At 49.6% G+C, this 27,830-nt stretch overlaps 10 protein-coding genes across 10 annotated transcripts; 6 read left to right on the plus strand and 4 right to left on the minus strand.

Moving 5' to 3' along the window:
- Positions 1 to 1,336: 1,336 nt before the first annotated feature.
- On the plus strand, positions 1,337 to 6,542 carry N7508_001316 (putative ABC transporter; the record flags this gene model as incomplete). Its single annotated transcript, XM_058459382.1, has 15 exons — positions 1,337 to 1,855; positions 1,909 to 2,080; positions 2,131 to 3,034; positions 3,084 to 3,206; positions 3,257 to 3,355; positions 3,405 to 3,529; positions 3,580 to 3,627; positions 3,651 to 4,350; positions 4,400 to 4,477; positions 4,534 to 5,095; positions 5,144 to 5,395; positions 5,448 to 5,737; positions 5,790 to 6,243; positions 6,311 to 6,355; positions 6,405 to 6,542. 15 exons carry the CDS (start codon positions 1,337 to 1,339, stop codon positions 6,540 to 6,542), a joined length of 4,509 nt encoding a protein of 1,502 aa, XP_058322914.1.
- Positions 6,543 to 7,086: 544 nt separating this feature from the next.
- N7508_001317 (uncharacterized protein) lies at positions 7,087 to 8,833 on the plus strand (the record flags this gene model as incomplete). The annotated part of the gene is made up of 2 exons (XM_058459383.1): positions 7,087 to 7,661; positions 7,720 to 8,833. 2 exons carry the CDS (start codon positions 7,087 to 7,089, stop codon positions 8,831 to 8,833), a joined length of 1,689 nt encoding a protein of 562 aa, XP_058322915.1.
- Positions 8,834 to 9,079: 246 nt separating this feature from the next.
- gmdA (putative general amidase GmdA) lies at positions 9,080 to 10,958 on the minus strand (the record flags this gene model as incomplete). The annotated part of the gene is made up of 4 exons (XM_058459384.1): positions 9,080 to 9,204; positions 9,256 to 9,664; positions 9,724 to 10,608; positions 10,686 to 10,958. The coding sequence occupies 4 exons, from the start codon at positions 10,956 to 10,958 to the stop codon at positions 9,080 to 9,082; spliced, it is 1,692 nt and encodes a 563-aa protein (XP_058322916.1).
- Positions 10,959 to 11,333: 375 nt separating this feature from the next.
- alkB (oxidoreductase, 2OG-Fe(II) oxygenase family) lies at positions 11,334 to 12,484 on the minus strand (the record flags this gene model as incomplete). The annotated part of the gene is made up of 2 exons (XM_058459385.1): positions 11,334 to 12,121; positions 12,196 to 12,484. 2 exons carry the CDS (start codon positions 12,482 to 12,484, stop codon positions 11,334 to 11,336), a joined length of 1,077 nt encoding a protein of 358 aa, XP_058322917.1.
- A 349-nt stretch (positions 12,485 to 12,833) lies between these two features.
- On the plus strand, positions 12,834 to 13,960 carry nimX (cyclin-dependent serine/threonine-protein kinase CDC28; the record flags this gene model as incomplete). The annotated part of the gene is made up of 4 exons (XM_058459386.1): positions 12,834 to 12,870; positions 12,932 to 13,440; positions 13,492 to 13,655; positions 13,702 to 13,960. The coding sequence occupies 4 exons, from the start codon at positions 12,834 to 12,836 to the stop codon at positions 13,958 to 13,960; spliced, it is 969 nt and encodes a 322-aa protein (XP_058322918.1).
- Positions 13,961 to 14,821: 861 nt separating this feature from the next.
- N7508_001321 (uncharacterized protein) lies at positions 14,822 to 17,602 on the plus strand (the record flags this gene model as incomplete). The annotated part of the gene is made up of 6 exons (XM_058459387.1): positions 14,822 to 15,268; positions 15,321 to 15,507; positions 15,563 to 16,088; positions 16,137 to 16,242; positions 16,293 to 16,484; positions 16,535 to 17,602. The coding sequence occupies 6 exons, from the start codon at positions 14,822 to 14,824 to the stop codon at positions 17,600 to 17,602; spliced, it is 2,526 nt and encodes an 841-aa protein (XP_058322919.1).
- Positions 17,603 to 19,038: 1,436 nt separating this feature from the next.
- N7508_001322 (uncharacterized protein) lies at positions 19,039 to 20,319 on the plus strand (the record flags this gene model as incomplete). The annotated part of the gene is made up of 1 exon (XM_058459388.1): positions 19,039 to 20,319. The coding sequence occupies one exon, from the start codon at positions 19,039 to 19,041 to the stop codon at positions 20,317 to 20,319; it is 1,281 nt and encodes a 426-aa protein (XP_058322920.1).
- Positions 20,320 to 20,528: 209 nt separating this feature from the next.
- Positions 20,529 to 23,321, minus strand: N7508_001323 (transcription factor domain-containing protein; the record flags this gene model as incomplete). The annotated part of the gene is made up of 6 exons (XM_058459389.1): positions 20,529 to 21,435; positions 21,484 to 21,639; positions 21,688 to 21,912; positions 21,961 to 22,093; positions 22,148 to 22,356; positions 22,405 to 23,321. The coding sequence occupies 6 exons, from the start codon at positions 23,319 to 23,321 to the stop codon at positions 20,529 to 20,531; spliced, it is 2,547 nt and encodes an 848-aa protein (XP_058322921.1).
- A 940-nt stretch (positions 23,322 to 24,261) lies between these two features.
- Positions 24,262 to 25,386, minus strand: N7508_001324 (lactoylglutathione lyase GLO1; the record flags this gene model as incomplete). The annotated part of the gene is made up of 4 exons (XM_058459390.1): positions 24,262 to 24,398; positions 24,448 to 25,194; positions 25,249 to 25,302; positions 25,350 to 25,386. Coding segments are annotated over 4 exons (975 nt in total), but the record flags the coding sequence as incomplete, so codon positions are not given.
- Positions 25,387 to 25,769: 383 nt separating this feature from the next.
- N7508_001325 (cytochrome P450) lies at positions 25,770 to 27,409 on the plus strand (the record flags this gene model as incomplete). Its single annotated transcript, XM_058459391.1, has 3 exons — positions 25,770 to 25,948; positions 25,999 to 26,439; positions 26,500 to 27,409. 3 exons carry the CDS (start codon positions 25,770 to 25,772, stop codon positions 27,407 to 27,409), a joined length of 1,530 nt encoding a protein of 509 aa, XP_058322923.1.
- Positions 27,410 to 27,830: the final 421 nt, after the last annotated feature.

Below are 27,830 nucleotides of genomic sequence, written 5' to 3' on the forward strand. Positions count from 1 at the left end.
GGTAATTATGCCGTCGAGCTTTAACCTTGAGAAAGGAATGCCTCCCCGATGCCTCGATCTGCCGCGTTTTCCGGGCCATACTAGACACAATATGGAGGCATGAACCGAATAAGTCCTTCACAACGTTCGCCACATTGCCCCTGAATATGTATCTTGAGTATAAATTGCCATACATTGTTTATAAACATTTTAGTTTTGTCCAAGACTGTTGTATTTACCAGCTCTAGCTGCAAGGTTATCGGCGCTTGTAAAGCGCTCCTGCTATGATGACGAGACAATGATAGTGAAATTACCTGGATGCGATCGAGCTACTTTCCTGTTACGTAGGTAGCATTGTCCCCATCGTATGGCAAACCAATTCCTTCTTATGCCATGACAGCAGTTAGTGATACCATCGGGAACAACCCCCGTGGATATAGCTACGGCTCACTAGGTAATACTGACAGCGCTTGAGGTTGTTTTGCAGGTTGCTCGATTGATTGTTTTGCTCTTGATAACAACTTAGTTTTGATCGATCATTCATATAAGATTGTATAATTCCTCCTTTTTGTTAAATTCCTTTTTGTTAAATGGAGGAGCTATTACAAAGTGGAGGTAAATTCTATGCTCGTCAGTACCCCTTGCGTTGTATCGTTTTATACATTTTTTCCGCTTTCCATTTCCCTATCTTTCATTGCCTTTTGATTACAGTACCTGTATTTATAATCAAGATATGAAGGTTTTCCGTCGTGCCAGCTGCCCAAACATATTAGACGTCATTGCCTTCACAGGAGATCATTAATGCGACATACTACAGCCAGGGCGATCTCTATGCCCCAATTTTGTAGATAATAATCTCATATGCAAAGGAAAATGCGACATCAAAACAAGAAAGTCAAGGTCTAGATCCCAGGCCAAACATGTACGATCGATGACCTCACGATCGGAGTACAAACCTACCGAGAATCCAAACCTCACATGGCCACCCGATCCCAACACCACAATATGATCGGACTTATCGGTGTTTGAATCATGCAGATATAGTCAGATGATTCGTAATGATTGGCTCCTGGAACTGGATTGTCTCGATGCGTCGCATACTCGGCGAGTTGAGCCTCCGACACCGACTCCTTCCAAGGTTGCTTCCAGGTTGTAGGAGACTTTGACGTAATATCGACACCCCCGATATGTTTTCCTTTCCCATTACCTGTGACAATAATGAGTGTATCTGTCACTATACAACTAAATTACAGAGGGGTCGCCTAGTATCCCCGTTGTATCACTTTGACTACCGACATACTTGAACCGAGAGCAAACAACTTTGTATATTGTCAAACCAGAGAATTCAACAGCAAATATGGAAAAGGGGCACTCGGCAGCGGACGAGCCAACATCAGCCTCATACCCTAAGCCCACCACTAATCATCCCGGGTCTTCCACAAGTTCCGCCTCGTCAGTTAGATCAGATATAACCAAAAACTTCGAACCTGTCCGCACTACTAGCCCAGAACCCGAATCCAATTCCTCAGGAACACGGCTGAACGATGAGAGTCTCGCAAACACAATCAGTCGTCGGCGCAGTTATGCCTCCGGACACGAAACAAAAGGGGAGGAATGGGCACAGATCGAAAGATTGATATCACGGATGTTCGGCCAGGAACGGAAAGAAAACTCTGAAGAAGAGAAAACACGACATGTTGGAGTTGTATGGAGGAATCTTACAGTCAAGGGTGTCGGTCTTGGTGCTGCGCTCCAGCCTACCAACGGAGATATCTTCCTAGGGTTACCCCGGCTCATCAAACGACTATTGACTCGTGGGAGAAAGGGTACTGGGACTGGAAAGCCATCTATTAGAACAATCTTGGACGATTTTAGCGTGAGTACTATCTTCATGATTCAGGAATGGAACTTTCGCTGACCCGAAACAAGGGTTGTGTACGCCCTGGAGAGATGCTACTTGTCCTGGGTCGTCCTGGGTCGGGTTGTTCCACGTTTTTGAAAGTGCTTGGCAACCAAAGAGCTGGATACGAAAGTATTGAAGGTGATGTGCGATATGGAGGAACTGAGTCCGAAAAGATGGCAAAGCACTATCGGTCTGAAGGTGTGTTTCTTCTTATGAAACTGTGGAGCAGCGCTCACCCAGAAGTCCAGTTTTGTACAACCCCGAGGATGATCTCCACTATGCAACTCTGTCGGTGCGAGATACTCTGCTTTTTGCATTAAAGACTCGTACTCCGGAAAAGGCCTCGCGTATCCCAGGAGAGAGCCGCAAAGACTATCAGCAGACATTCCTTACGGCGATTGCCAAGTTGTTCTGGATTGAACATGCCCTAGGGACAAAAGTTGGTAACGAGCTAATTCGTGGAGTCTCTGGAGGCGAAAAGAAAAGAACCTCAATTGCAGAGGCTATGGTCACAAAGGCTAGCACCCAGTGTTGGGATAACTCAACAAAAGGCTTGGATGCCAGTACAGCCTTGGAATATGTCCAGAGTCTCCGAAGCTTGACAAACACCGCTCACGTCTCTACCGTAGTAGCTCTTTACCAGGCCTCAGAAAACCTATTCAATCTTTTTGACAAGGTGATTCTGATTGAGGATGGAAAGTGCGCCTTCTTTGGTCCTAGTCATGACGCCAAAGTCTATTTTGAAAGACTGGGCTTCGAATGCCCTCCGCGTTGGACAACACCCGACTTCTTGACGTCTGTCAGCGACCCTCATGCAAGACGCGTAAAGCCTGGCTGGGAAGACCGAATTCCTCGCACAGCTGACCAATTTCAAGCGGCATATCGTCAAAGTGATACATTCAAAGGCACGCTTGCAGATATTAAAAAGTTCGAGGAGGAGATCAAGAGCGAGGAACATGAGCGAGAAGCGGCAAGAAAGAACATGAAGCAGAAGAATTACACGGTTCCGTTTCACAAGCAGGTGTGGATTCTTACACACCGTCAATTCCTGGTGATGTTTGGTGACAGGCAATCGCTTATTGGCAAGTGGAGTGTGATTACATTCCAAGCTCTCATTGTTGGGAGTCTGTTTTATAACTTGCCTGACACAAGGTGTGTTGAATGGAAGGCTCTATACTATTCACTTACTAACTGCTTGAAGTGCTGGCGTTTTCACGAGAGGTGGAGTCATGTTCTTCATCTTGTTGTTCAATGCATTGCTCGCTATGGCAGAGCTGACGGCGGCATTTGAGAGTCGGCCCATTTTGATGAAACATAAAAGCTTGTCAGTGATTTAAACGGAAACTTTTAGATGAAATGCTGACGCCATGCTAGCTCCTTTTACCGCCCAGCAGCATATGCGCTCGCTCAAGTTGTGGTTGATGTGCCTCTGGTTCTCATCCAAGTCGTGCTATTCGACGTGGTTGTATATTTGTACGTTGCCTCAGAATCTTGAATTTGACAAAGCTAACATGTTCCTTAGCATGGCAAACCTTGCGCGCACAGCGTCGCAGTTCTTTATCAATTTACTTTTCATTTTTATGTTGACCATGACTATGTACTCCTTCTTCCGTGCCCTAGGAGCTCTGTGTGCCTCATTGGACGTTGGTAAGTGATAAAACACCATCTATAGAAAGAAGGCACTGACAAAATCAAAGCAACGCGTCTTACTGGTGTTGCTATCCAAGCGCTAGTTGTCTACACAGGTAATTTTCATTCCCTACTATAGAAAAGTTGGCATTAATTAACGCAAGTGCTCAAGGCTATTTGATTCCTCCATGGAAAATGCACCCTTGGCTAAAATGGCTCATTTGGATCAACCCCGTCCAGTATGCATTCGAAGCTTTGATGGCAAATGAATTCTACGGTCTCAAGATCAAGTGTGAACCGCCATATATTGTCCCCGACGGACCAGGTACATCACCATCTCACCAGAGCTGTGCAATCCAAGGCAGTAGCCCAAACTCTTTAATTGTCGATGGATCCAGGTATATTGAAACGGCATACACCTATAGCAGAGCTCATCTCTGGCGGAACCTTGGTATCATCATTGGGTGGTTGATTTTGTTCATCTGCTTAACAATGTTAGGAATGGAGTTGCAAAGACCAAACAAAGGTGGAAGCTCAGTCACGGTGTTCAAACGGGGCGAGGCACCCAAGACAGTTCAAGACGCCATCGAGGATTCCGGTCCGCCAGCCGATGAGGAGTCAACTGAGAAGAATGATAGCACTTCCGACATGAATGGCGATGAATTCAAAGATGCCGGGCAAAAGGTCCAGGGGATTTCCAAGAACACGTCCATCTTCACTTGGCAGAATGTCAATTACACCATTCCCTACAAAGGTGGCGAGAGACAGCTGTTGAAAGATGTGCAGGGCTATGTCAAGCCAGGCCGGCTTACTGCACTGATGGGTGCATCTGGTGCTGGGTAAGACAACCATTAAATCAAGCTGCATTCTTTACTAATATCTGATCAGAAAGACAACGCTGCTTAATGCCCTAGCTCAGCGAATCAATTTCGGCGTGGTCACCGGCAATTTCTTGGTTGATGGAAAGTGAGTATTTCATGTTCTACCAGTATTAGTACTCAATGTCTCACTAACATTTTCAGACCTCTTCCCAAAAGCTTCCAAAGAGCAACTGGTTTTGCGGAGCAAATGGATATACACGAGCCCACAGCCACTGTACGGGAGTCTCTCCGATTTTCTGCCCTTTTACGCCAACCGAAGGAAGTTCCATTGCAAGAGAAATACGAATATTGCGAGAAAGTGATCGACCTTTTGGAAATGCGACCTATTGCAGGCGCAACTGTGGGATCTGCGGGCTCGGGTCTCAACCAGGAACAACGAAAACGTCTGACTATCGCAGTGGAGCTGGCAAGTAAGCCTGAGCTGCTCCTGTTTTTGGATGAGCCAACCTCTGGTCTCGATTCACTTGCTGCGTTCAACATTGTACGATTCCTTCGGAGACTAGCAGATGCTGGCCAGGCTGTCCTCTGTACGATTCATCAACCTTCTGCTGTTTTATTTGAGCAGTTTGACGAGCTTCTATTGCTGAAGAGCGGTGGAAGTGTGGTCTATAATGGGCCACTTGGAAACGATTCCAAGATGCTCATTGAGTATTTTGAACGAAATGGTGGCAAGAAGTGTTCGCCGCACGCAAATCCTGCAGAGGTACGTATAGCAAAGCCAAGTATGCTGCTTATACTGACTATTTAATAGTACATGCTGGAAGTTATTGGAGCTGGAAACCCAGATTACAAGGGCCAGGATTGGGGTGAAGTATGGGCCAATTCATCAGAATCCAAGCAGCTTTCTGAGGATATCGAGGAAACCATTTCTTCTCGACGGGATGCCCAGAGCGATGATACAACCAAAGATGACCGCGAGTTTGCAATGCCTCTACACGTTCAAATATTGGCAGTCACAAAACGCGCCTTTGTGGCATATTGGAGGATTCCAGACTATATTCTTGTGAGTATCTGAACATTGAAAGATCAAGCTTAACCTAACATGTTTTTACCAGGGCAAATTCATGCTCCACATCTTCACAGGTCTCTTCAATACTTTCACATTCTGGCACCTGGGAAATAGTTACATCGACATGCAGTCGAGGCTCTTTTCTGTCTTCATGACCTTGACCATTTCTCCCCCGTTAATCCAGCAACTCCAACCTCGATTCCTACATTTCCGGGGCCTATACGAATCTCGCGAATCCAACTCGAAGATCTACTCATGGGCCGCCTTTGTGACAAGCACAATCCTCCCAGAGTTACCATATTCCATCGTAGCCGGATCGATTTATTTCAACTGCTGGTAGGTTCTCGAATCCCACCGCCTGAATATAAATCTCACATGGATGTCATAGGTACTGGGGCACCTGGTTCCCGCGCGATTCATTCAGTTCGGGCTATGTTTGGATGCTCCTCATGCTATTTGAACTATATTACGTCGGATTTGGGCAATTCATCGCCGCATTTGCACCAAATGAGCTCTTTGCAAGTTTGCTTGTACCGTGTTTCTTCACATTCATTGCCGCCTTCTGTGGTGTTGTCGTTCCATATGCGGCCCTGCCACACTTTTGGCAATCTTGGATGTACTGGCTCACGCCGTTCCACTATCTACTTGAAGGGTTCGTCGGTGTCATTACGCATAATATCCCCGTTCGCTGTGTTCCGCGCGAAGAAGCCCAGTTCAGTCCTCCACCTGGTCAGACCTGCGCGGAGTATGCCGGGCCGTATGCTCAGCAGGCTGGTGGATCCGTACGAGATGCCGGGAATGGAATGTGCTCGTTTTGTCAGTATTCGATTGGAGATCAGTTTGTGAGTTAGCCCCTTAATCCTCTGCTTTTGATTGCGAACATAGCTAATCGGGGGCTATATTCTCTAGGCGAAAAGTCTCAACATATTCTACTCCCACAAATGGAGGGCCTATGTAAGTTCTATCTCTGTACCTCATGGGTTTAGAGGCTAACAGTCTCTAGGGTATATTTTGGGGGTATATCATCTTCGATTTCGCCGTGGTCTTTGCTTTCTCCTGGCTGTATTTGCATGGAGTTCGGAACCTGAAGCGATGGCTCAGTGAGCGCAAGACGAGAAAGAGTAAAGTAAACAGTTCTTGAGGGTGTGAGGGTGGTTCATGTATATAAACTTGGGTAATCGCGAATTGATGCTAGATTATTGAGTGATGGGATATTTTCTCCAACTTCGGACGATATAATTTCTTATACAATCACATAAATACTCTTCTTTCTCTCCGAAAGGATGAACTCTCATAGGTATCTGTTGCTCCACGCTATAGGTCATGCAGTGACATTCATGCAGCTGCTATCTATTGGCGGGGCAGATGATCAGTTACATTGCGATGACTACCCGATACCTGAGTACCTGCATAGGTAGCATCGAAAATGTTTCACACAAGAGCAAAGTAGATAAATCTCCATGCGGCCCCCAAACTCCCACTCGCGCGAGCTTCGCGCCCGAAAGCTTGGCACTCCCTTCGGAATCTTCCACCTCTGCGATTCTCCAATACAAGCCTCAGCATTAGACATCAGCCTTTGGGATTCTATGCCATGACTGAGTAGCTTGGAAAGCTCAACAACTATCTCGATCGCGTTTCATTTCCCTCCTGCCCCCGCCGCCTCTTCCGCGTGCACATCCGCGACCATGAAGGAAGAAGCCTCCAGGGACACCCCAGAAGGCTCGACTGCCGGCGACGACCCGTCGAACTCGAAAGCGAATCTCGCTTCCAAAGACCGCAAATGCCAGTACTGCCAACAATCCTTCACTTCCTCGTCCCTAGGTCGACACCTCGACCAATTCCTCTTCAAGAAGAAACCCGATGGTATCCACGATGTTGAAGAGATCCGCCGAATCCGCAGTGGTATCACACGTCGCCAGGCCCGTACATCTTCAGGGAAGCACGAGACTAGCCCCGAAAGAGGCCAGAAAAAGACCCCGTCGGACTCATACGCACCAGCCGACACGGGGTCGAAGTCGCGGGATGCTCCGGTGCGCATGATGTTTAACACACCCACCTGGCATGCAACTGGGGTGATCAATGATATTCCCAACCCCAGTCGCATGCCAGATGGGCCTCGAATTGCGCCGTCGCAATCTGGTGCTGGGTCGTTACAGCTGCCAGACTACGCGAGCAGAGGCGCTGGTTCCAGCAAACCAGATACAATGCGAGCGCTAGAGCTGGCGCTGCGCGAAGTTCTCGATAATATCAAAGCTGCGACGTACGTTGAGACATCTCATTTTGAATCCAAATCCAAATCTTAGCTGACAGAAAATTAGCTCTCGTACACGGCCTCGCCTGTCACCGTTCGATTTCGAGATTCAAGCTCAAACCTTCCCCTCCCTATGCCTGCAGTTACTCACTCCCCCACCAAGCTTGTTTGCGCCGCAACCATTTTCATCCTCGGGCTCATTCCCACTTCAGGCTCCCGGTGCCGAGCACCGCGATATTGTGCGCCAGGCGCTCCGTTCCAAGGTTGCACAATGGCAGACCGAACAAATCTCCGCGGACTCTCAAGCGAAACACCGCCATAGCGGGACGGATCAGAGCATGATATACCGCAACGCGCAGCAGCACGAGGAGATGAGCCTCCGACACTTGGATTTAGCCTTCAACCATTGGAACTCCCTTACCTACGAGACCCGTCGCGATACGTGGCAGCTCGAAATCATGCGCGCATTCGCCCGGGAGGCAGAAAAGCGGAAATTTGGGGATGACCAACTTGCCCGCGTACAACAGGAAGCAAATCAGCTTCGTGCGCAAGTCGAGCGCCTTGGATCATGCCAGTGGCCTCGGGAGTTCGCGCTATTCCCTCCAGACACACTTCCCCTGCCACGGGAAGTAGCGCGGGAACTAGATTCCCAAGACAGCCAAATCAGTGCGGACTCGACAAGATGGGACTATGACAGCGTACTCGCAAAATGGAAACGCGTCGTCATGCACGATAAAGGCATGGGCCGGATCGGCGTTGGCCATGGTAACCCCAGCCCGCTGATGGACGCAGACCAAGGCCAGCCACAGCCTGGGCAAAGTCCCGACTTTCGCCCACCGCGCCATGGTGAGGATACATCCTCTCACCCAAACCGCTTGCGTCCCTTGCAATCCGCTGCCGCTATGAGCCCAGACGTTGGCGCTGCTTCTACACCTGCCTCGTCCACCAACTATGCTTCCCCGCACTCTTATGCAGATCCTCGTAGCCCACCCAGCGGGCTGCCACAGGCCAAACGCCCGCGACTTATGAACGGCTCGGAAGGCCCACCGGGGTCGTCGATCGAACCTGGCCCTTCTCCTGCGCCGGGATCTGCAATCGGTAAACCCTGGGGACCTTCCACACCTCATCTTTCCAATATTGCTGCGCCATCGGGACAAAGGCCTCCTACATCTATGAGCTGAGTGCACTCTTGATATCTTGTTTATATATAAGGCTCGGAAAGAATATTTAGTAATGTGTCTCGGTTGGATGTATTTTCTTAGGCAGCTGGCTTTCCCTATCGTCGGCGCTATTCTTATGATTCCCAGTGTAAAGTACTTACAGAAATACGAGAATTGGGTAACTCACGCATATTTTGTCAAATGGAGTTATTGATGCGCTAGTAATTTGATATTCGGTCCTATTGCAGCGATGCTATTCCAGACATTTCATTTCGCCTCTCGAGCAATCTCCTCACCCAGATACTCAGCCAAAGTCAGCATCTTCTCCTCCTGCAATCTTCTGCCAACAAACTGCACTCCGACTGGAGCCCCATCATAGGTCTCGGCATCATCTAGACAACAATTAGCAAGAAGTCATCCAGCAGCATAAAGAGACAACTCACAGTCCCACTTGATATAACCTGACTCATCCGCGGAGCCATCAGCTGGACGCACGTCAATCGTCTTATCAGCAAAGGTAACCGGAATCGCCAGACTAGTATAGTCCAGCACATTCACGAAGCCAGTATATCCAACATGCTCGTATTGAGTCGGAATAACGGCCGCATGTGGTGCCAGTGGACAGAAAACTCCATCCACAGGGCGGCCTGTGCCTGTGAGCTCAGCTGTGCTGTTCCAGTAGTCCATGTACTGTTTCTGATAGACGCGCTTGGAAATGTTGTGAGCAGCAAGCTCGGAAACATTCATCACCTTGCCATCTTTGGCAACAATAACCTGCGGAGCTTGCTCTTCGCCGGAAAGACTGAAATGGTGTCTGAAGTCTGTACCGCCGTCCATATCGAATGTTTTGCCCTGCTACGAGTTAGCAATCAGCCCATACATAAAACGAAGGTAGAGATTGAGATACGTACACACAGCTCCATAGCAGTAGCATGAGAAGGAGGCTTCCACTCAACAACACTATGACCAAGCCTCTGCAAAGTCTTCACCACAATCTCAATACCACGCGCAATAGGCGGATGAACAGGACCAACACCATCCCACTTCATAACACCAAAAGCAAGCGATGAACCACCCCCAGCAGCAGACTGATCAATCAAAGACTTGGTCAGCAGAACAACATCATCACGCCACGGCACCTCCAACGCAAGCGGATCATGCAACCAAGGACTCTGCGAAAGAACAGCCTTAACAAGCATAGTCAGCGACCTCGCAGTGGTAGCCAACGGCCCGATAACAGAAAGAATAGTCCCCTGCCCATCCATCGAATTCGCGGCACCTTGATACGGAATCCTCCCAGAAGAAGGACGCAACCCATAAAGCCCATTAAACCCAGCAGGAATACGCACACTACCCCCAATATCAGTCCCAAAACCAGCAGGTGAACCACGCAACGCAATAAGCGCCCCTTCACCACCAGAACTACCACCAGAAGAAAGAAGCCTGTTCTTGGGATTCCAGGTATAGCCAATGATATTGTTGACGGTTTCGCCGCACATGAGGGTAGCTGGCACGCTGGTCTTGCAGTAGAGGATTGCGCCCAGGTTGCGGAGTTCGCGGACGAGTTCGCTTTCTTCTGTGCAGCGGCGGGGATCGTTGGAGAGGCCTTCGAAGGTGTTTATCCAGCCCACGTAGCCCATTGTTGTTTCCACGCCTTTGATGTGGAATTGATCTTTTAGACTGATTGGGAGGCCGTGCAGGGGGCCTTTGGGTGCTTTGTGTTCTGTAAAGTAGGCGTCTTGGGCTTTTGCTTCTTCGATGGCTGCTTCAAAGAGAATTTCGTGGAGGCAGCTTACCTATTTGATTGACGGAGTTAGCTTCATGATGTTGTTGAGGTTCCATGTGCAAAGAGGTCGGATTTGGCGGAACGTACGAGCTGGTGAGCAAGGGCAGCTCGGTGGCAGAAGGCTTCTGTGACTTCGACAGCGGTCCAATTTCCCGTGGTGGTTTGGGCTGCAATGTCAACTGCGTCTTTCTCTGTAATCTCGATCTCACGGCCTGTCAGGTATTGCCGAATATAACCTGTGACATCACGGAGCTCGGTAGCTGGAGGGACTGGGTCCTGCAGTCGCCATTTCTCAGGGATTGCATTGAGAATGGACTGCCGTTTGGCCTCGCCTCGAGTTCGCCACGCTGGTTCTGTCATTGCGGGCAGGATGTTGAAGCTGTAGATGATAGATGATGTTCGGGGTATGTATGTGCAAACAACAGTTTATATATGGGGGGTTGGCTTATCTGTGCGGGGCTATTGGAGTCAGTTGGAGACGTTGGCTTATCACTCTACTTCGGGCGAATTGGGGATTCATGCATTTGTTTTACTCTATCTGGTCTAAATGATTCGTCTAGGTGCTTGACAGGAGTTGTCTCCAAGATTTGAAGCAGGGGGGCTCCGAACGTGCCGTTCCCCCGACAGGTACCCGAGCTGGAAAGCGGATGACTCCGTTCGGTTAACTTCATAGATAATGTATGGCATAGCAAGGGTCCATCTGGATATTGTGTGAACAGATCTGCATGCCCCAGCTTAGACATTCTTTGCACTGTCCTTGGGAATATGGGAAGTTGGCCTCTGCTGAACATTTAGGGTGATCCGCTTGCTGGACATCCAGCCTTCCCACATTTGATAAGGACCCGGGGGCATTCCCGGGAAATTCTCTCCAAGCGACGGCCAGTTGGCCAGCCATGCAGGGCAGCTCGAAGGCAGGATCTTCGGTACTCCATGCCAGGCGAAGCGCGACACACCATTCATGTACACCGTGTCTCCCGATCGAAGCCGAAGTACCTCGCAGCCATTCCCATCATCATGACTGACCAGGAACAGCCCATCGCAGCCAAAGCTCACACTCATCAGTCCTGTATCGCTGTCCTTGCCCACATCTCGGTGGAGGTGGATGGGTTGGGTATCTCTGGTCGAATGGATATCCACGATGGCTGCGTGGGCTGATCTATCCGGGAAGATTGCGCTCATTAGTTTCGCTATATCCCCTGGAATCGACGGAATCTCCCCGGAGACCATATTGGCGGTCCCCTCGTGTTGTATTCCAAGGGCAATCCACCGTAGTCTCTTCTCCAAGAAGCTCTGGACATCCAGTGGCTCGTGCAGCTGAGGGTCCTTCGATTCAAATATACGAGTGGAGTCATCTCCAAAGAACGACTTGGGAGCATGGGTTTCTTCATTTTCGGGGTAGGTCACATCGTAGTGAAGATGTATGTTGGTCTGATACTCGGGACTGGACAAGTCTCGATGGAACATGCGGGAAAGAAGTTCAGCCTGGACCGTGGTTGGAAATAGAGCAGGGATCATCAGTAGACCTGGGAAGAGGTCAGGCATAGTTCTTGCTCCTGTTCCTATGGGAGTTAGTGACGTGAGGCAATTCAATGCTAACCGGAGATCGAATTATGGCTGTAGACTGGGATGTTCTCCGTCATGGGAGCATCCTCTTCCGCCAGTGCATGGCATCCCTGAATGAAATCATCAAAGGCCAATCGTAGTTCTTGGCTGGATAGGTGCTGCGCGATTATCACTCCGCGTGGCAATTGGTCGGGGTCAAGCTGCTGTAGATCGATAACGCCGAGATCGTTGTCCACCTTATCAATGGCAGAGTATTTGTTGTAGCAGTCCCTAATGGGCCCAGGAGGAAGATCCTGAGCACTCAGGCCCTTGATTTGAGCCATAATCGGGATGTAAAGTTAACCGTGGAGGGAAGGGCGAGTCAAGGTACGCGCTCACCGCCTAGCAGGCGCGGGGGTTGTTTGTTTGTCTTTCTCTCCCCACCATACAAGAGTTTCGTCAATCTCTTCACAACATTCATATTTGCTGATTTCCTGAGGGAATCTGGAGCTTGCGGTACCCGAGCTCCTACAAAAGATCCACAGAGTGAGTAGTGGCAAGCCTCAGCTCCTCCTTGCTTCCACAAATTCTCCCTGGCAACTTCTCTCCAATCCGCACCACTTTTCATTTCAACCCTCTTTAAGAAATTCTCTAAGCTCCTTGGCAGCAGATAAGGATCGAATGACGGCCAGCATGGATAACTATCAGAAGATTGAGAAGATTGGTGAAGGTACATACTCTGAACACGGCTAGTGCCACCCACAACCCAACTTACGCGTTGATCTCGGCAGGAACCTACGGTGTCGTCTACAAGGCCCGTGAATTGAACCACCCCAACCGTATCGTTGCTCTGAAGAAGATTCGTCTTGAAGCCGAAGATGAGGGTGTGCCCAGTACCGCCATTCGCGAAATTTCGCTCCTGAAGGAAATGCAGGACCCCAACATTGTCCAGTTGTTCAACATTGTCCACGCCGACGGCCACAAGCTTTACCTCGTCTTCGAGTTCCTGGATCTCGATCTTAAGAAATACATGGAGGCTCTTCCTGTCAGCGACGGTGGCCGCGGCAAGCCCTTGCCGGACGGATTCAAGCCCGGCACCAGCCTTGGTCTGGGTGAGGCAATAGTCAAGAAGTTCATGGCCCAGCTCGTTGAGGGTATTCGTTATTGTCACAGCCATCGCATTCTTCACCGTGACCTGAAGCCCCAGAACTTGTTGATTGACCGTGAGGGTAACCTCAAGCTGGCCGATTTCGGTCTGGCACGAGCATTCGGTGTTCCTCTCCGCACTTATACCCACGAGGTAAGGATATCTTTGGCATTTTTCACTTTCTATTGCTAATCTATGCTTTAGGTTGTCACATTGTGGTACCGTGCCCCCGAGATTCTGCTCGGTGGACGCCAATACTCTACCGGTGTTGACATGTGGTCTGTGGGTGCTATTTTTGCGGAGATGTGCACTCGCAAGCCTCTCTTCCCCGGTGACTCCGAAATTGATGAAATTTTCAAGATTTTCCGGTAAGTGAATATCAAATCGGCCCGGTTGCAATACTAAGAAGCATAGTATCCTCGGTACCCCCGGTGAAGATATCTGGCCCGGCGTCACTTCGTTCCCCGATTACAAAGCCACTTTCCCCAAGTGGAAGCGCCCCGATGTCGAGATCGTACCTGGACTGGAGGAAGCTGGCTGTCAGCTTCTAGAGTCCCTGCTTGAATTCGACCCGGCTCACCGACTCTCCGCTAAGCAGGCCTGCCAGCACCCATACTTCCGTAACGGCAGCTCATACTATTCCGGCCGTGGCCAGTCCAACGGTTTCCACTAGTATGACCACAATCACCCGTCTTCTGTGTAATGACAGGACCCCCGGGGTTAATTTCTTTCATGTACGGCGTTCAATGGGGAGTGACATGGAGGGCGGGCTTACTGGATGTTACGAAAGTGCTTTAGTGAATACAGGCGTACATACCCCTTCTCGCCCTGTAAGCAGGCTCTGGATTATTAAACCGATGTGACGGTATCATCTGAATATCAGCCTCTGAGTCTTTCAGCCTCTTTTCCCGTAATATCGATGCAAGGGCCCAAGAGTGCGGCCTCGTGTCAGCGCTGCGCCCCGCAGAATCTTGGAATGCGACAGATAACTTGGTAACTCAGTTGCACCGGGACCTGACTATTCACTCTAGCGTCCAATAAGCATCTGGAATCATGAAACGACCCTTTTAGCTGCAGAGACAGTGCTTATGGTCCTATGGGGATGAGGAGCCGAGCTGAAGCAGAGTTGGGGGCCAGAAATGCTTCCGTCAGACTCATTCGCTTATCAGACGCACCTGCAGCCTTATGAACGCCCCCAATGTCTATGGAGGTCCAAGCCAGCGAATCACCATGTGAGATTCACAGCTGAGCCCATGGCGGCTCGGGGTGGCCGTGCAGGAGGGGGACATTCTTGTGCTATTAAGAGCAACATGCCCTTGACCTCTCTTTCTATTTTCAGCACCTCTGATCTTCAAAGTGACTGCGACTGCGACTACGGCAATATAAGGAATAACTGCCCAGGTCATATCTACCGTCGTGCTTCCTAGGGTCAAGAACAGAAGGGACGGGGCTCGCCAAAAGACCTCGAGATCCCAATTATCCAAACCGAAAAACATAGCATCCAACCTCCAAATACTACTATTTCACTGATAAAATGGAATTTGACGACGAAATAATCCAAATGGGCTACGGCGCCCCTCCACCCCCAGCATCATCGCGCTCAAACAGCCGTCCACCTCCACGCGCACGCTACCAACCACCCCAAGAATCCGTAAAACAATTCTGGGAACAATTCAACACAAAACACCCGGGGAAAGTATACACAGTCCTCCCCGACAACCCGTACGCACGAACGCGCGCAAAGCGTGTTCCCAGCGGGCCTATTAAAGGCCATGAAGCTGTCAAATCATACGAGCAGGCTCGGCGGGAGTGCTTGAAATCCGTTGATCGGATTGTCAAAGAATGCGAGCGGGTTAACCAGAAGTATACGGATCCGCATTTTGATATTGAGCTTGACTTGAAGTCTGGGCGGAGGCATTATCTTGATGGGTTGGATAAGCCTAATGAGGAGATGAGGCCTCGGGGTGTGAAGAGGGTTACTGTAAGTTTGATTTTCTTGGTTTCTGGGACTTGGATGCTGATCTTTGGTGTAGGAAATCTTTGAGAAGCCCCAGTTCTATGTGAATGGGCCTACTGCTTCGGATGTTCGTCAGGGATGTGATGGCGATTGTTGGCTGATGGCTGCTCTTTGTACTATGGGTAACAAGGAGGAGCTTATCGAGAAGATTTGTGTTGCTCGCAATGAGATTGTTGGTATTTATGGGTTTGTTTTCTACCGAGGTAGGGCGCATCGATTCAACTCTGCAGTTGTTGGTTATGCTAACATGATAACTAGATGGCGAGTGGCAGCAGTGCATCGTGGATGACAAGCTATATCTGCGTGCTGCAGACTACGATGAGTCCGTGGATGAACGACCCATCTGGGATGACATTAACCGCGTCGATACCGAAGAGGAGTACCGACGAGTCTGGCAGACTGGCTCGCGGGCTCTGTACTTTGCGCAGTGCGTGGATGAAAACGAGACTTGGTTGCCACTTCTTGAAAAGGCTTTTGCTAAAGCTCATGGTGATTATTCTGCGATCGAGGGTGGCTTTGTTGGTGAAGCCATCGAAGATCTTACTGGAGGCGTTACATCCGAGGTTTTGTCCAGTAACATCCTCAACAAGGACCGCTTCTGGACCGAGGAGCTGATGAAGGTTAACGATGAGTTCCTCTTTGGTTGTGGAACTGGTATGTTCTCCAACTGGTTGGACCCTAAGTATCGCGGTCCTCCCAGGGATCGCAAGGGCATTTCGGAGAATCACTCTTATTCTATCATGGAAGCTCGGGAGATTGATGGGCATCGGCTGCTTAGACTCAGGTATGTCAATTGATAATGAACACCAAGAGAAAAACTCACGCCGGCTAGGAACCCCTGGGGCCGCAAGGAATGGCATGGTGCTTGGGGTGATGGATCCAAGGAATGGACACCTGAGTGGATGGAGCGTCTTGGGCACAAGTTTGGAAATGACGGTGTCAGTGTTGCCATGTCTCCTTTTTCATTCTATACACTGACACAGAGCAGTTTTTTTGGATCTCTTACCGGGATCTCCTCAAGAAGTACCAGCACTTTGACCGGACTCGTCTTTTTGGACCTGAGTGGATTATCACACAGCAATGGACAACATTGAATGTACCCTGGTCTGCGGATTATCACAGTACCAAGTTTATGATGGACGTAACCAAGAGTGGTCCCGTTGTTATTGTCCTCTCACAAGTGTGTTTCCCGTCAGATGGTGGCAATATTTTGTTTGCTAACAATCCTAGTTGGATACGCGTTACTTCAAGGGTCTGGCTGGCGAATACAGCTTCGTGCTCAAGTTCCGCCTGCAAAAGGAAGACGAAGAGGACTACCTGGTGCGCAGCCACAGCAGCCATTTCATGGGCCGCTCCGTCAACGCCGAAATCAGCCTCGACCCAGGCCGCTATCACGTCCTGATGAAACTAACAGCATTCCGACACGATGATGAGCCAACAGAAGAAATAGTCCGCCGCGTCGCCTCAACCAGACGTGAAAAGCTCGTCCAAGTGGGCCTTTCATACGATCTCGCCCACGCCAAGGGACTGATCGGCCAAACAGAACAAGAAAAGCGCGATCAAGAACAATTCAACATAGCTAAGACCAAGAAGCTACACGAAGAAATCAAGAAAAAGATGCAAAAGAACTGGATCCGCAATCAGAAAATGGCTGCTCGACACGATCGTCAAGAGAGCATAGCTGCCATGCGTGCCACTCGCACTCCCAACGGCAGCTCGTTTGACCGCAGCCCCGAGCGCAGCCCAACCCCAACGCAGATCCTCGCCGATGGTCTTGTGAATCAATCTCCTACCGATATCGCAAGTGTCGCAAGTGATAGCAGCGACCGACGCGTCCCATATACGAACGGCTCCGTGCCAACAATCCATGTGAACGGCAGCAAAGGCCTGCACGAGAGACATGCCGGCAGGAATGGCATGAGGAGAACCGAATCGCCACGTCCAAGTCTGGATAGTCGCGTTTCGGCAGATATGCTCGATCCCAGTGATCTGGAGCTGCTGGAAGGGTTCGAATTCGATAGCGATCTCGATGTACCTGCAGAAGAGGGCGATGCAAAGTGCCACCCACCTATGATGGGCCAGGATGAACCTGCTGTTGACCCGTGGAATGCTGTTTGTGTTGTTGGTCTGCGTGTTTACTCTATGGATCCCATGCTCAGTTTGCAGGTTATGCATCCAGTTCCTGAGGATGATACTGAGGCTCCTTTGGACCGGGATGATCCTGCTGTATCGGCAACTACTCTTCAGAGGGATTCCTATTCTTGGAAGGATTCTTGGAGTAGTCAGCTTCCCTTTTGATGTGTTTGTTGGCCTCGGAAATAGATTGTAGAGCATTTCGAGCTGTGGTTTCATTCTTTGATATATCAGTTCTTGCTTTGATATGATATGTGACTACAGTCTATCTAGAATGGGGCTTTGGTAGCAACGAGAGCAAAAAGGTAAATCGACAACTTCCACCGGGTTTTCCTAATTTTCGTAGTATCAGATCAAATATCAGGGTTTCATCCAACCTTTATACTCCGTATACTTCACAGTTCCCAATTTCGATCCCAATGCTCTAGTGTAGAATAATACTATATATCAATACTGACATGTCCAAGTCGATCATCCACTTTGCTTACTGTCCACAAGCAAGGCTCGCATCAAAATCCGTCTACATCCGAGCATTTATAGCACTTCAAATCCCCAAATTTCCGATGCCGTCTCAAGATATCCAACACTGCCACGTATAAACTTCAATTGATGATATCAGATACCCCTCTCCAACATAGTCTCAACATTCATTGATAAACTCCCACTCATAACCTACAACGATGACTGAACCAACCCCCCTCCCAAACCCTCGGCGCGTCGTAACGGGCCACAATGATCCAAGCCTCGCGACCGTCAAGTATGACTCTCACATGACGCCAGAACCCGCGGGCGACAACGCCAATCTAACAGTCCTATGGTGCACGAGCGAACACCCAGCGGAATTAAACAGTACCGAGGACAGGGCCTCTCTACTCTAACGATATCTTTTCGTGTTCTCTGATGATCAAATACAGTATCCTGCTCATGGGATCAAAATTTGAAGGTTTGTGGTTCTGAAGTACCGATGGCCTGAGTTTTACATCCAAGCATTCAGGCTTCAGATGATAGAGTGTTTATGGCTATACCTCGAAACATGAACCTTGAATTCCATTTTGAATATTTCTATAACCAACTTCAAGTCGGCCCTTCTCGTCAGAGAAAATCCAGAGACTTCATCATGAGTGACACTCAAACATTCGAACCTCCGGGAAAAAAAGAGTTGAGGCCTGACTCCTCAGGCGACGATCGCCCAAAGTCAACATTCAGAGCGAACTCTCCGCCATACCTCATCCAGAGCTCACGAAATCGCCAACTACAAGTTCCAATGATAATATGCGAGCCATACTCTATTCGTCACGTGGATCCACCGTCTTCCTACGTACAAGAAGAGCTGGTCGCGTTTCCATCGCTTGTTTCCGAAGCGCGCGGTATTCCACGGTGCTATCAAATTGCATCGAGGAGACAGTCTCGCTTCCCATCGGAAACAATGGATCAATTGATTTGAAGTATGAAATCTCCGCGTATGACCAAATATAGTGATCAATGCTAACCTTGTTTATAGAATTACGCGACCAAACACATTATGCTTTAATGAGGCATCAGCAGGATGTCCAAATGTGATCCTCTATCTTCCGCCAGGGCCTTTATTTCATGATGACCATATGGAAGCGCTTCAAATAGATGAAAGCTCAGCATCCGATGTTGATCATTTGAAAAACAGGGACATCCAAGCCCCAAGTCATGCACCCTCACCACAGCATGTGCTTGCAAGCACCGCATCAGCGGTGGTAGTAACAGTCAAATACCGCCTCGGAGCAGCAAAGCAGCAGAAGTCTCTTGATTCATCAACTCGAAGTCCACAAGGGCAAAATGAAAGCCCAGACCAAGCCCTGGGCCCAACAAGCCCCCAACCAGAAACATACAAATACCCAACTCCAGTGCATGACACCCTAACCGGCTTCGACTGGATCAAAACCAACCTGAACCCCTCAAAATTAGGAATATGCGGCACGCACATCGGCGGATCCCTAGCCCTAATGTTATCCTTAACAGAAGCCCAATCAATTAACGCAGTAGCAGCAACAAACCCAATCTGCGACTGGCCAAGTCTGGACGAATACTGCACAACAGAAAACACCAACACAGACACAGACCTGGACCCAGGAAGCAACGGTAAACTAGTATCCCAAAAACCAAAACGACACTCCAGAAAGAAAACCGCACCTACAGATCTCGTCCCCCTCCTCGAAGCCCGCTCGAAATTCTTTACAACCCCAGAAAAAGCCTTCGACTCCTTCGCCTCACCAATCCTCTTCCTCCGCTCCGCAGGCCGCGACGTACCACGTACATTCCCGCGGTATCTGACCGGACCGGAGTATCCGGTCCCCGTGCTGCAGAATACGCGGACTATGACAGCTGCTGAGGCATATGATGCTGCCGAGGGGTCACTTTGGGATCGGGACGTTTATCCTGATGGGGATGGGGATGAGGTTAATGATTTGGTTGGGACGGTTACGCGGCGACGGAAGGCTCTTTCGCGGTGGCCGCCTTATGGGCTTGATTATGGGGTTGAGGGGAAGAGGTGGTCTGGGCCCCATGACGGGATTGGGAGGTTGGAGGTTACTCTGCCTTTTGTTAGGGTTTTTACTGGGGAGGGAGTGGATTTTGGAGGCGAGGGTGGTGTGTCTGAGGGTGTGTCGGAGAGTTCAGTAGTTCGACGTGGTGGGAAGGGGAAGGAGGGAAGTTTTGGGAATACGGTTCGTGCTAGGCAGGCTGAAGAGATGGTTTCTGTTATGCGGAGGGCTTGTTTTTGGGGCAGGGAGAAGGGGTTTGGGGAGCGGAGGGTTGTTTTGTCTCGGGCTTTGAGTGGGGTTGATCAGTCGCGGGAGGTTGGGGAGTGGTTTAGGGATGTGTTTGACGGGACTATGGATGAGGTTGATTAGTTTTTAATGGAAAATGTAGAATAGTATGTTCAGTCATTCTGGCTGTGGGCTACCAATGAAGAACTATAGTCCAATTGTGAGATTATATCTTGTCCGATTCATTGGAGACCAAAATATATCAACTTGTAAAACAACAGTTCAACGAATTCCCATACGCCAACCCCCAATCTATTCTTTTCTATCTAAAACACCGACACCAATTCAATCAATTATAAAGACGGTCCTCCCATACCGGGTGTATCATTTTGCGGCTGCCACCACCCATCAATATCCCCAAGATCAGCCAGCATATTAGGATCATCAGGGAACGGCCGCGAAGACATGTGAGCCATGCCATTAGGAGGCGCATGGGTATTTCCATTCGCGCCATGCGTTTCGGATAGAAGGCGTAAGTCAGAGTCTCGGATCCAGTCTAGGTCACCGAGCTGAGAGGTGGAGAAGGGCGTTTGATAGGGTTGTTGTTGATGCGGAAAAGATTGTTGAGGGAGATGATGTTGGTGACTAGGTGGCATAGCCGAGGCCGATTGCATATGAGGTTGAGGCTCAGAAACAGACAAACGAGATTTCTTGCGTGATTCTACCCCCTGGGTATTGGCAGCGCGACCATATTGTTTAGTTGGAGGGTGTAAAGACATTGATTGCAGATTCGCACTGCTGATCTGGCGCTTCGTGGCTGAACCTGAGCGACGCATGTGTGCTTGCCAACGACGTTGAAGAGTAACAAGGTAGTCGCGCGTTCGCTTGGCATTTTCGAAGGATTGGCCTAGCTCATCGAGAGCGCGGAAGCAGAGGTTGAGATAGGCAACCATCTCGGCGCTGCGGGGGTAAGTTGGGCTGTTGCCGGACTTGCCGGGGCTCATGGGCGAACTGGAGACTGTTACGAAGAGGAGCATTAGGGCTGCGCTGAAGATTATCGCTACGACTTGGTTGTTCATGCGGCGGAAGGTGTAGTGCTTTTCGTAGAGGTGGAGGAGGCGTGCGACGGCTGTGGCAGATTCAACGCACATCCGGCGTGCGTGGTGGTAGCCTGGGCCTTGTCGCGGAGCTTGGGGTTGGATATAGCTCTTAGAGAGCCAGGGCCGGTGGAAGAAGATGATGATTTGGTGGTACTGCATGCTGGTAATTTATCAGTATGTACCCGCTTGTTTTAGCATTTGAACATACTGAAGCATCATTAGATGAGGTAGTTTGGGTGAGATATCATCGTCCAGGTCAATCTCTAGACTGGATGGTAGATTCTCTTTCCAAGCGAACAGATCTTCGGTTACTTGGTAGCATAATCTTTGCAAGTCATGCCGAGAGATATCAGAACATCCATACCTAGATTTGCGTTAGCGGGTTCTTCGACAAAAAGGAAGAAGCCCGTACAAGATATGACCAACTGGAGAAATCATCTCCCACAACACAACAAACTGCCTGCAAATCAATTCCGTAGGATTCTTTATCCCATTTTGAAGCATTCCTTGTGCAGCTTGGTGCCCGTATGGATGCCATGTATCTTCCTTTTCTGGCCCGAGAGAAGAAGCAGGTTTCGGCACACTGATGTCGCCAGCGTTCATGCGGAATGGGCGTCCCAAGTAAAAGCCCCAGAAACTACTGTCTTTAGGATATTTTCCCCAAGGAGATAGGTGAAATACTTACTGGTCAGCAACATAGCTTCCCCAGAAGGCCGCACGGCGTACATCAGCCTCGGCTTGAGTGATATCGCCCCTACTGACGTATGCTGACATATCCAAATGGAGACCAAGGTCGAAAGCGAGACGCATTGACATTCCTATGAGTTGATGAGTATTACTGCCCCCATTTTTCTTCGAAAGAAAGTACTTACCGCTATACAGCCAACCGCGCGCATCACGGTTCGAAGCTCCCTCGTGACAGCTCATGATAACCAAAGCCTGGACAGTCGCGACACAAGGAGAATCAAGCTCAATTTCCAGCAGAGCCTTAGCTCGGTCTGCAAAGAACTCAGACAAAGATTTGGGGAACGTGATGAAAGTGGGGTGGTACCGTGCTTCGAAAGCACTCCCAATTGCACACCTGTAAACAGTCAATAATGTCCCCAATATCAAACCGAGGCAAACTCACATCGCATTAGTCAAAACCTCCGAGTAAAAAGGAGTATCATCAAACTCATTTCGCCATTTAGATCGTGCAGTCATAAACATCTCTTTATCAACAACATAGGTGCTAGGGTTCTGCCAGGTGAAGTAAAGCTCCACAAGATGATCCTCAAGAGCCTGGTCAACAGGCTGTCCAACCCTAAGATGATTCAAAATATCCTGACCATCATGACGGACAGTACGCGCATCTGGTCGCTGGCGCTGCTGAGTCGCAGACACATCCACCAGGTTAAGATTAGAAGTTGCACCGTAGAATCGGAGGTGACCATCTCCGGCAATCTTCAGAGTTCCGATACGATGGGATAATTGCTCGATGACGTCGTTCTCTGCCTCGTCTTCTTCTCCGCTGTCCGAATCATGCTCCGCATCGGGTGGTAACTGGCCCAGTTGAGTATTAGCTTGCGGGACCATGTCTATTCCCAGCTGTAGACTATCTGGACTGAGTCCGTTGTTGATAGGCATTCCGGGTACATGGACACCAGGACCACCGGAGCCTGCATTTAGATTGGCATAGATGTTGTCCAGGCTCTCCGCCGTTGGCAATGTAAACCCCCAATGAACGAAGTTCTGATTGTCGGAGGCACCGCGCACCATTCCAAAGGGGTTCCAGCCCTCAGGCGAAGGGAACTGTCCACTAGAAGACGTATCCTGCGCTGACGATACACCTGGAGCAAGCAGTTCTGTCGTCTGGTTTGGAACGCCGGGACTAGCAGCGGCCGGACTCTGAGAAGGAGATTGACCGGCGACTACAGGAGCCTTTGTCTCAGCAGGCGGCGTTTTCTGGAGAACAGGAACGGCAGCCCCCGACGTCTGAGGAAACCCACGCGGAATCTGAAGGGTATCCAGCACCCTATTCATACCGGCCTCATCATCTGGTTTCATAGGCGGGGGCACTAACCCCTGATCCTGAATAAAGTGACAAAGCTGATCAATCCGAGCAGAGAACAACTCCGTCGCAGCTCGCAAGGATACCCTGGAATAGCGATTAGCCGCCCTGACATTTAAAATTATCGCATTTGCCAAAGTGCCTCTAGGAGGAACTACGAAGAGCGATTAAGGTGCAAACTCACTTGCGCTTATCGTCTCCATGTTGGTATTTGCATTCTTTTCCTTTGCGCTGGCAATTTTGGCAATGCGGAGTTGCTCCGTCGCACTGGTCGCAATGGGCTCGTTAGATTTTATTCCCCGCATGGGCGTTTGTTTTGCGCGGGCTCATACCCTAATTTTGCTCTCTCGGCATGGTACGCATGCTGTCGTGACATGCTTGCGCGGTGCCTTTTTTGTTTTTTCTGGGTCTGGCGACATTATTTCGTGATGTTGGATGTTGGGGTAAGATGCGGAGGTGGCGGTGGCGGTCCGGAAGACTAGGTCGCGACGACTTCCATGGAAGTAGAGAGCATAGATTAGGTTAATTCATAGTTGAGGGACATCGTGAAGTGAGAACTGAGATGAGAACTGAAACCCTGAAACCCCCAGAGAACTTGAGGCGGGGAGGGTCCACAGCGGCGACCAGTGAAATGGTGGGGGATAAGCAGGTCAAGTGACCGAGTTTCTTTATAGTGTACAGCAGGTTAAGTATTAGACAAGGTCTACACGAAGTCTTATAAGTTAGTGTAGTATTTGAGGCATTGTTTGAGTCCAGCATTGGCTTCACTTCTTTCATCTCTTTTTTGCCCATCTCCGACTGCTTTGGGTCCATCAACTAGATCATGTGAAGTTAGGGGTGTCAGAGGACTTGTTACAATCGTTGTATGCTGTATGTCCTTGCATTGGTACTGTCTATCTACCAGTTGGAGGTGCGCTTGATCTTCTCATTCTGCACAACCTCAATCCAATATCCATCCGGATCCAAGACAAATGCAATGTTATGCATCCGTCCGTCCGTCAGGCGCTTCTTAAAGTTGACGTTGAGCGTCTCGAACCGGTCACACGCAGCCTGGAGGTCATCCACCGAGATACCTGAGCGGGGTTAGCAAACAGCCAGACGTGTGGTGCGTGTGTCACTTACAGATATGACCGAAACCCTGGGGCTCCGTGTTGCCGTTGTGGTAGACAGGACCCTCCTGCTTCTCAGTACCGTAGTTCCAAGTCAATTCAAGCAGACCTTCCCATTCCGCAACTCCGTTCTTGGTACCCTCCTTGATCTCTGGGTTGGAGGCGGGGTATCCCAGGAAGTACAAGTTGAACTTGTTCTCCGGGTTCTCAATGGTGCGCACGAGGGTCATACCCATGGACTCCTGGTAGAACTTGACACTAGCCTCGGCATCCTTGACACGCAGCATGGTGTGGTTCAAACGGTAGCTGTCGGGGTTGGTGGTGGTACCAATATCCTCGTCGGCGCGACGGATAATCTCAACCCAGTATCCATCGGGATCCTTGGCAAAAGCAATGTGGCGCATTCGACCCTCGGTCAACTTCTTCTGGAACGGATATCCGGCATCCTCGATACGCTTGCAAGCAGCTTCAATGTTGTCGACCGAGATGGCGATGTGGCCGAAGCCGCGATGCGGCTCTGTGTTACCGTTCACAACGCTATAGTTAGGATCGTTCTCGGTGCCGTAGTTGTGAGTGAGCTCCAGAACGGCGTTGCGGTCGGTCCAGTGGCGGTCACCCTGGAGGGAGGCCGGGCCGTTGTAAGCCAGGAAGTAGTTGCAGAACTTCCATTCCGGCATGTCGATCTTGTTCACTAGGCTCAGGCCGAGGAACTTGTAGAACTCCACTGATCGCTGCGGGTCCTTGACCCGCATCATCGTGTCTATACATCTATTGTGTTAGGTGGGAAGCTTGTGCAAACTGGTGTTGGACGAACGGTTAAGCTTATAGGTGGAGGTATTGGTAGCCATAGTTGCTAATGATCGCACGTCTGTAGACTTGTTAGTGATTGGCCAGTTTGGATTCAAATGTACATACTTGGTTTGAGGACCCTGGAAGACAGTCGTGAAAACATTGACAACGTCAAGCTGGAGGGGAAGAGCTTTTGTCAGCCGTGAGGGGAGTGTGGGGCATATGACGCTATATCTTCACTTCCATTCACTCTTCATTTTACGGGTCTTTTGAAGCTTTTACGGGGTACTTAGTCTGCCCAGGTGTCTATGTAGATATGTAGTAATTACAGTCATCTTATGTTACTATATATATTATCTTTGAGGCTCATGGTATGCCGGGGAGTATCGGCAGTCAGCCAATTGGCGTTTCTTGGGTTCATAGCCTTGCTCTATAGTGGCAGTCACCGCCCACAGATCTAGTTAGTCTTTACCGCCCCGTTGGATCTGGATTGACCGGGCAAAATATGGCAGATTGTCAGCATGTCTCACTCCGTTGTTTGACAAGATGCTGGATGTCACTCTAATAATTTCAGTAGGCGTCGCCCTCTTGCTGGGATATGTGTTGGTCAACCGGAAAAACAAACATCAGCCTCTCGAGCCACCCCTGATTTCTAGTTCAATCCCTGTAATCGGCCATCTGGCCGCTTTCATCTACTATGGACTTGAATACTTTGCTTCGCAGAGGTAATGTCAGGAATCACCATAGATTTTATACACTGGACTGATAAACCTAGTGCCAAGATCCCCTTGCCAGCCTTCAGCCTGGACATGCTCTTCAACAAGGTGTATGTCATCAAATCTCCAGAGCTAGTCTCAGCTGTGAGACGCAATCACCGTTCTATGTCCTTGGAGCCCCTATTGACCCGCACATCAGAGTGTGCCGGGGGCATCACAGGCCCTGGCCTTGAACTTCTCCGTGGGAAGGAATCTCAGGGCCAGGGACTTGGACATCACACTGTTACCACCATGCGTCCTACCTTACTGGGACAGGGACTAGACGAGATGAACACTAAGATGATGGAGTGTGTGCAAAAGAGTGTCCAGGAGCTGAGGACCCATCGTGGCACAATTGATATCTATCAATGGTGTACCCTTGCAATGACAATTGCCAGCACTGATGCTATCTATGGACCCCTTAATCCATATAAACAGCGAAAAGTGCGTGATTCTTATTGGTAAATGCCCAACCCATTTCAAATGATATCGTGTGCTGCCGGAACTGATCAATCGTACAGGGAAATTGAAAACAACCTAAGCTATCTCATGATGGATTTCGCGCCGTGGTTGATAGCACGAAAGGCATGGAAAGGTCGCGAATATCTGTCACATGCGTTCCTGGAGTACTACGAAGCCGACGGACATCTCAATTCGTCACAGCTTGCATACACACGCTGGAAAACACAGCTGGATGGCGGAGCAAGACTAGAAGATATAGCTCGACTGGAAGCAGTGATGGGTCTTGGAATCCTCTCCAACACAGTCCCAAGCAGCTATTGGGCAATCTTCGACCTGTTCTCACGCCCGGAGCTACTCAAACAAGCCCGGGACGAGATTCGCCAGCACGCCATGTCTGTCAATGCGGAGGGACTCCACACAGTTGATTTAGCCGCCGTGCAGGAGAAGTGCCCCTTGCTACTTGCGTGTCTGCAGGAAACACTTCGCCTTCGCTCCAACTCAGCCCAGCTGCGTGTGATGTTTGAAGATACCATGTTAGGCGAATCGTGTCTTGTCAAAGCGGGCTCAATCCTCCTTATGCCCTCTGCAGTGATCAATCGCAGTGAATCTGCATGGGGAAATGATGCGGAATCATTTGACCCTCAGAGATTTATCGACCCAGAAGATCGGAGGACCAAGGCTTCGGGCTTCATGTCTTTTGGTGCATCTCCTCATATCTGTGCTGGTCGGCATTTTGCAACTGGGGAAATTATCGCTTTGATGACTATGTTGATTCTTCAGTTTGACATTTGTCCTGTTGGAGGGGAGTGGGTTGAACCGCCGATCAATGTCAATGCGGTTGCTGCATCGTTGAGTCCTCCTATAGGTCAGACTCCTGTCAATATTAGTGAGAGGGAGGAATTCAAAGGAGTTGAATGGAATTATCGACTGACTCCTGGAAAAGGGAGACATGGGTTGATCATTGGGTAGTTATATGTCTACAAAAATAATACTAAAATCGAATTCACAGATGTGATAGAATACTTAATCACATGATATCCGAGAGCAAGAAGGTTTGTGTGTTCTCGCATTATTGCTCGAAGCTCAAGTATAGATACCTGACAGTTCCCGGCTGAACGTCACCTCTAGCGGCCCGACTCCGCAGATCGTCTTCTACCGTCATCTTCATCTTCATCTTCATCTTCACACCTCTCTCACCAGTCTCCATTCAGGCTCCAATTCTCTCAAGGTTCGTCGAATGATTTCTCGCTTCATCTTGCATGCTCCCCACAGCCTCCCCCCGCTCCCGGTTGATCCCCTGAACGCGATTGGCCTCTCCGACTTCGTGTCGCATTCTTTGCCAGGCCCTTGACCTCTTTTCTTTTTCCACTTTCTTATACTGCCGCGCTTA

This window comes from Penicillium antarcticum, assembly GCF_028974205.1.
Source record: "Penicillium antarcticum strain IBT 31339 chromosome Unknown utg000002l_segment0_segment0, whole genome shotgun sequence".
Classification (NCBI taxonomy): domain Eukaryota; kingdom Fungi; phylum Ascomycota; class Eurotiomycetes; order Eurotiales; family Aspergillaceae; genus Penicillium; species Penicillium antarcticum.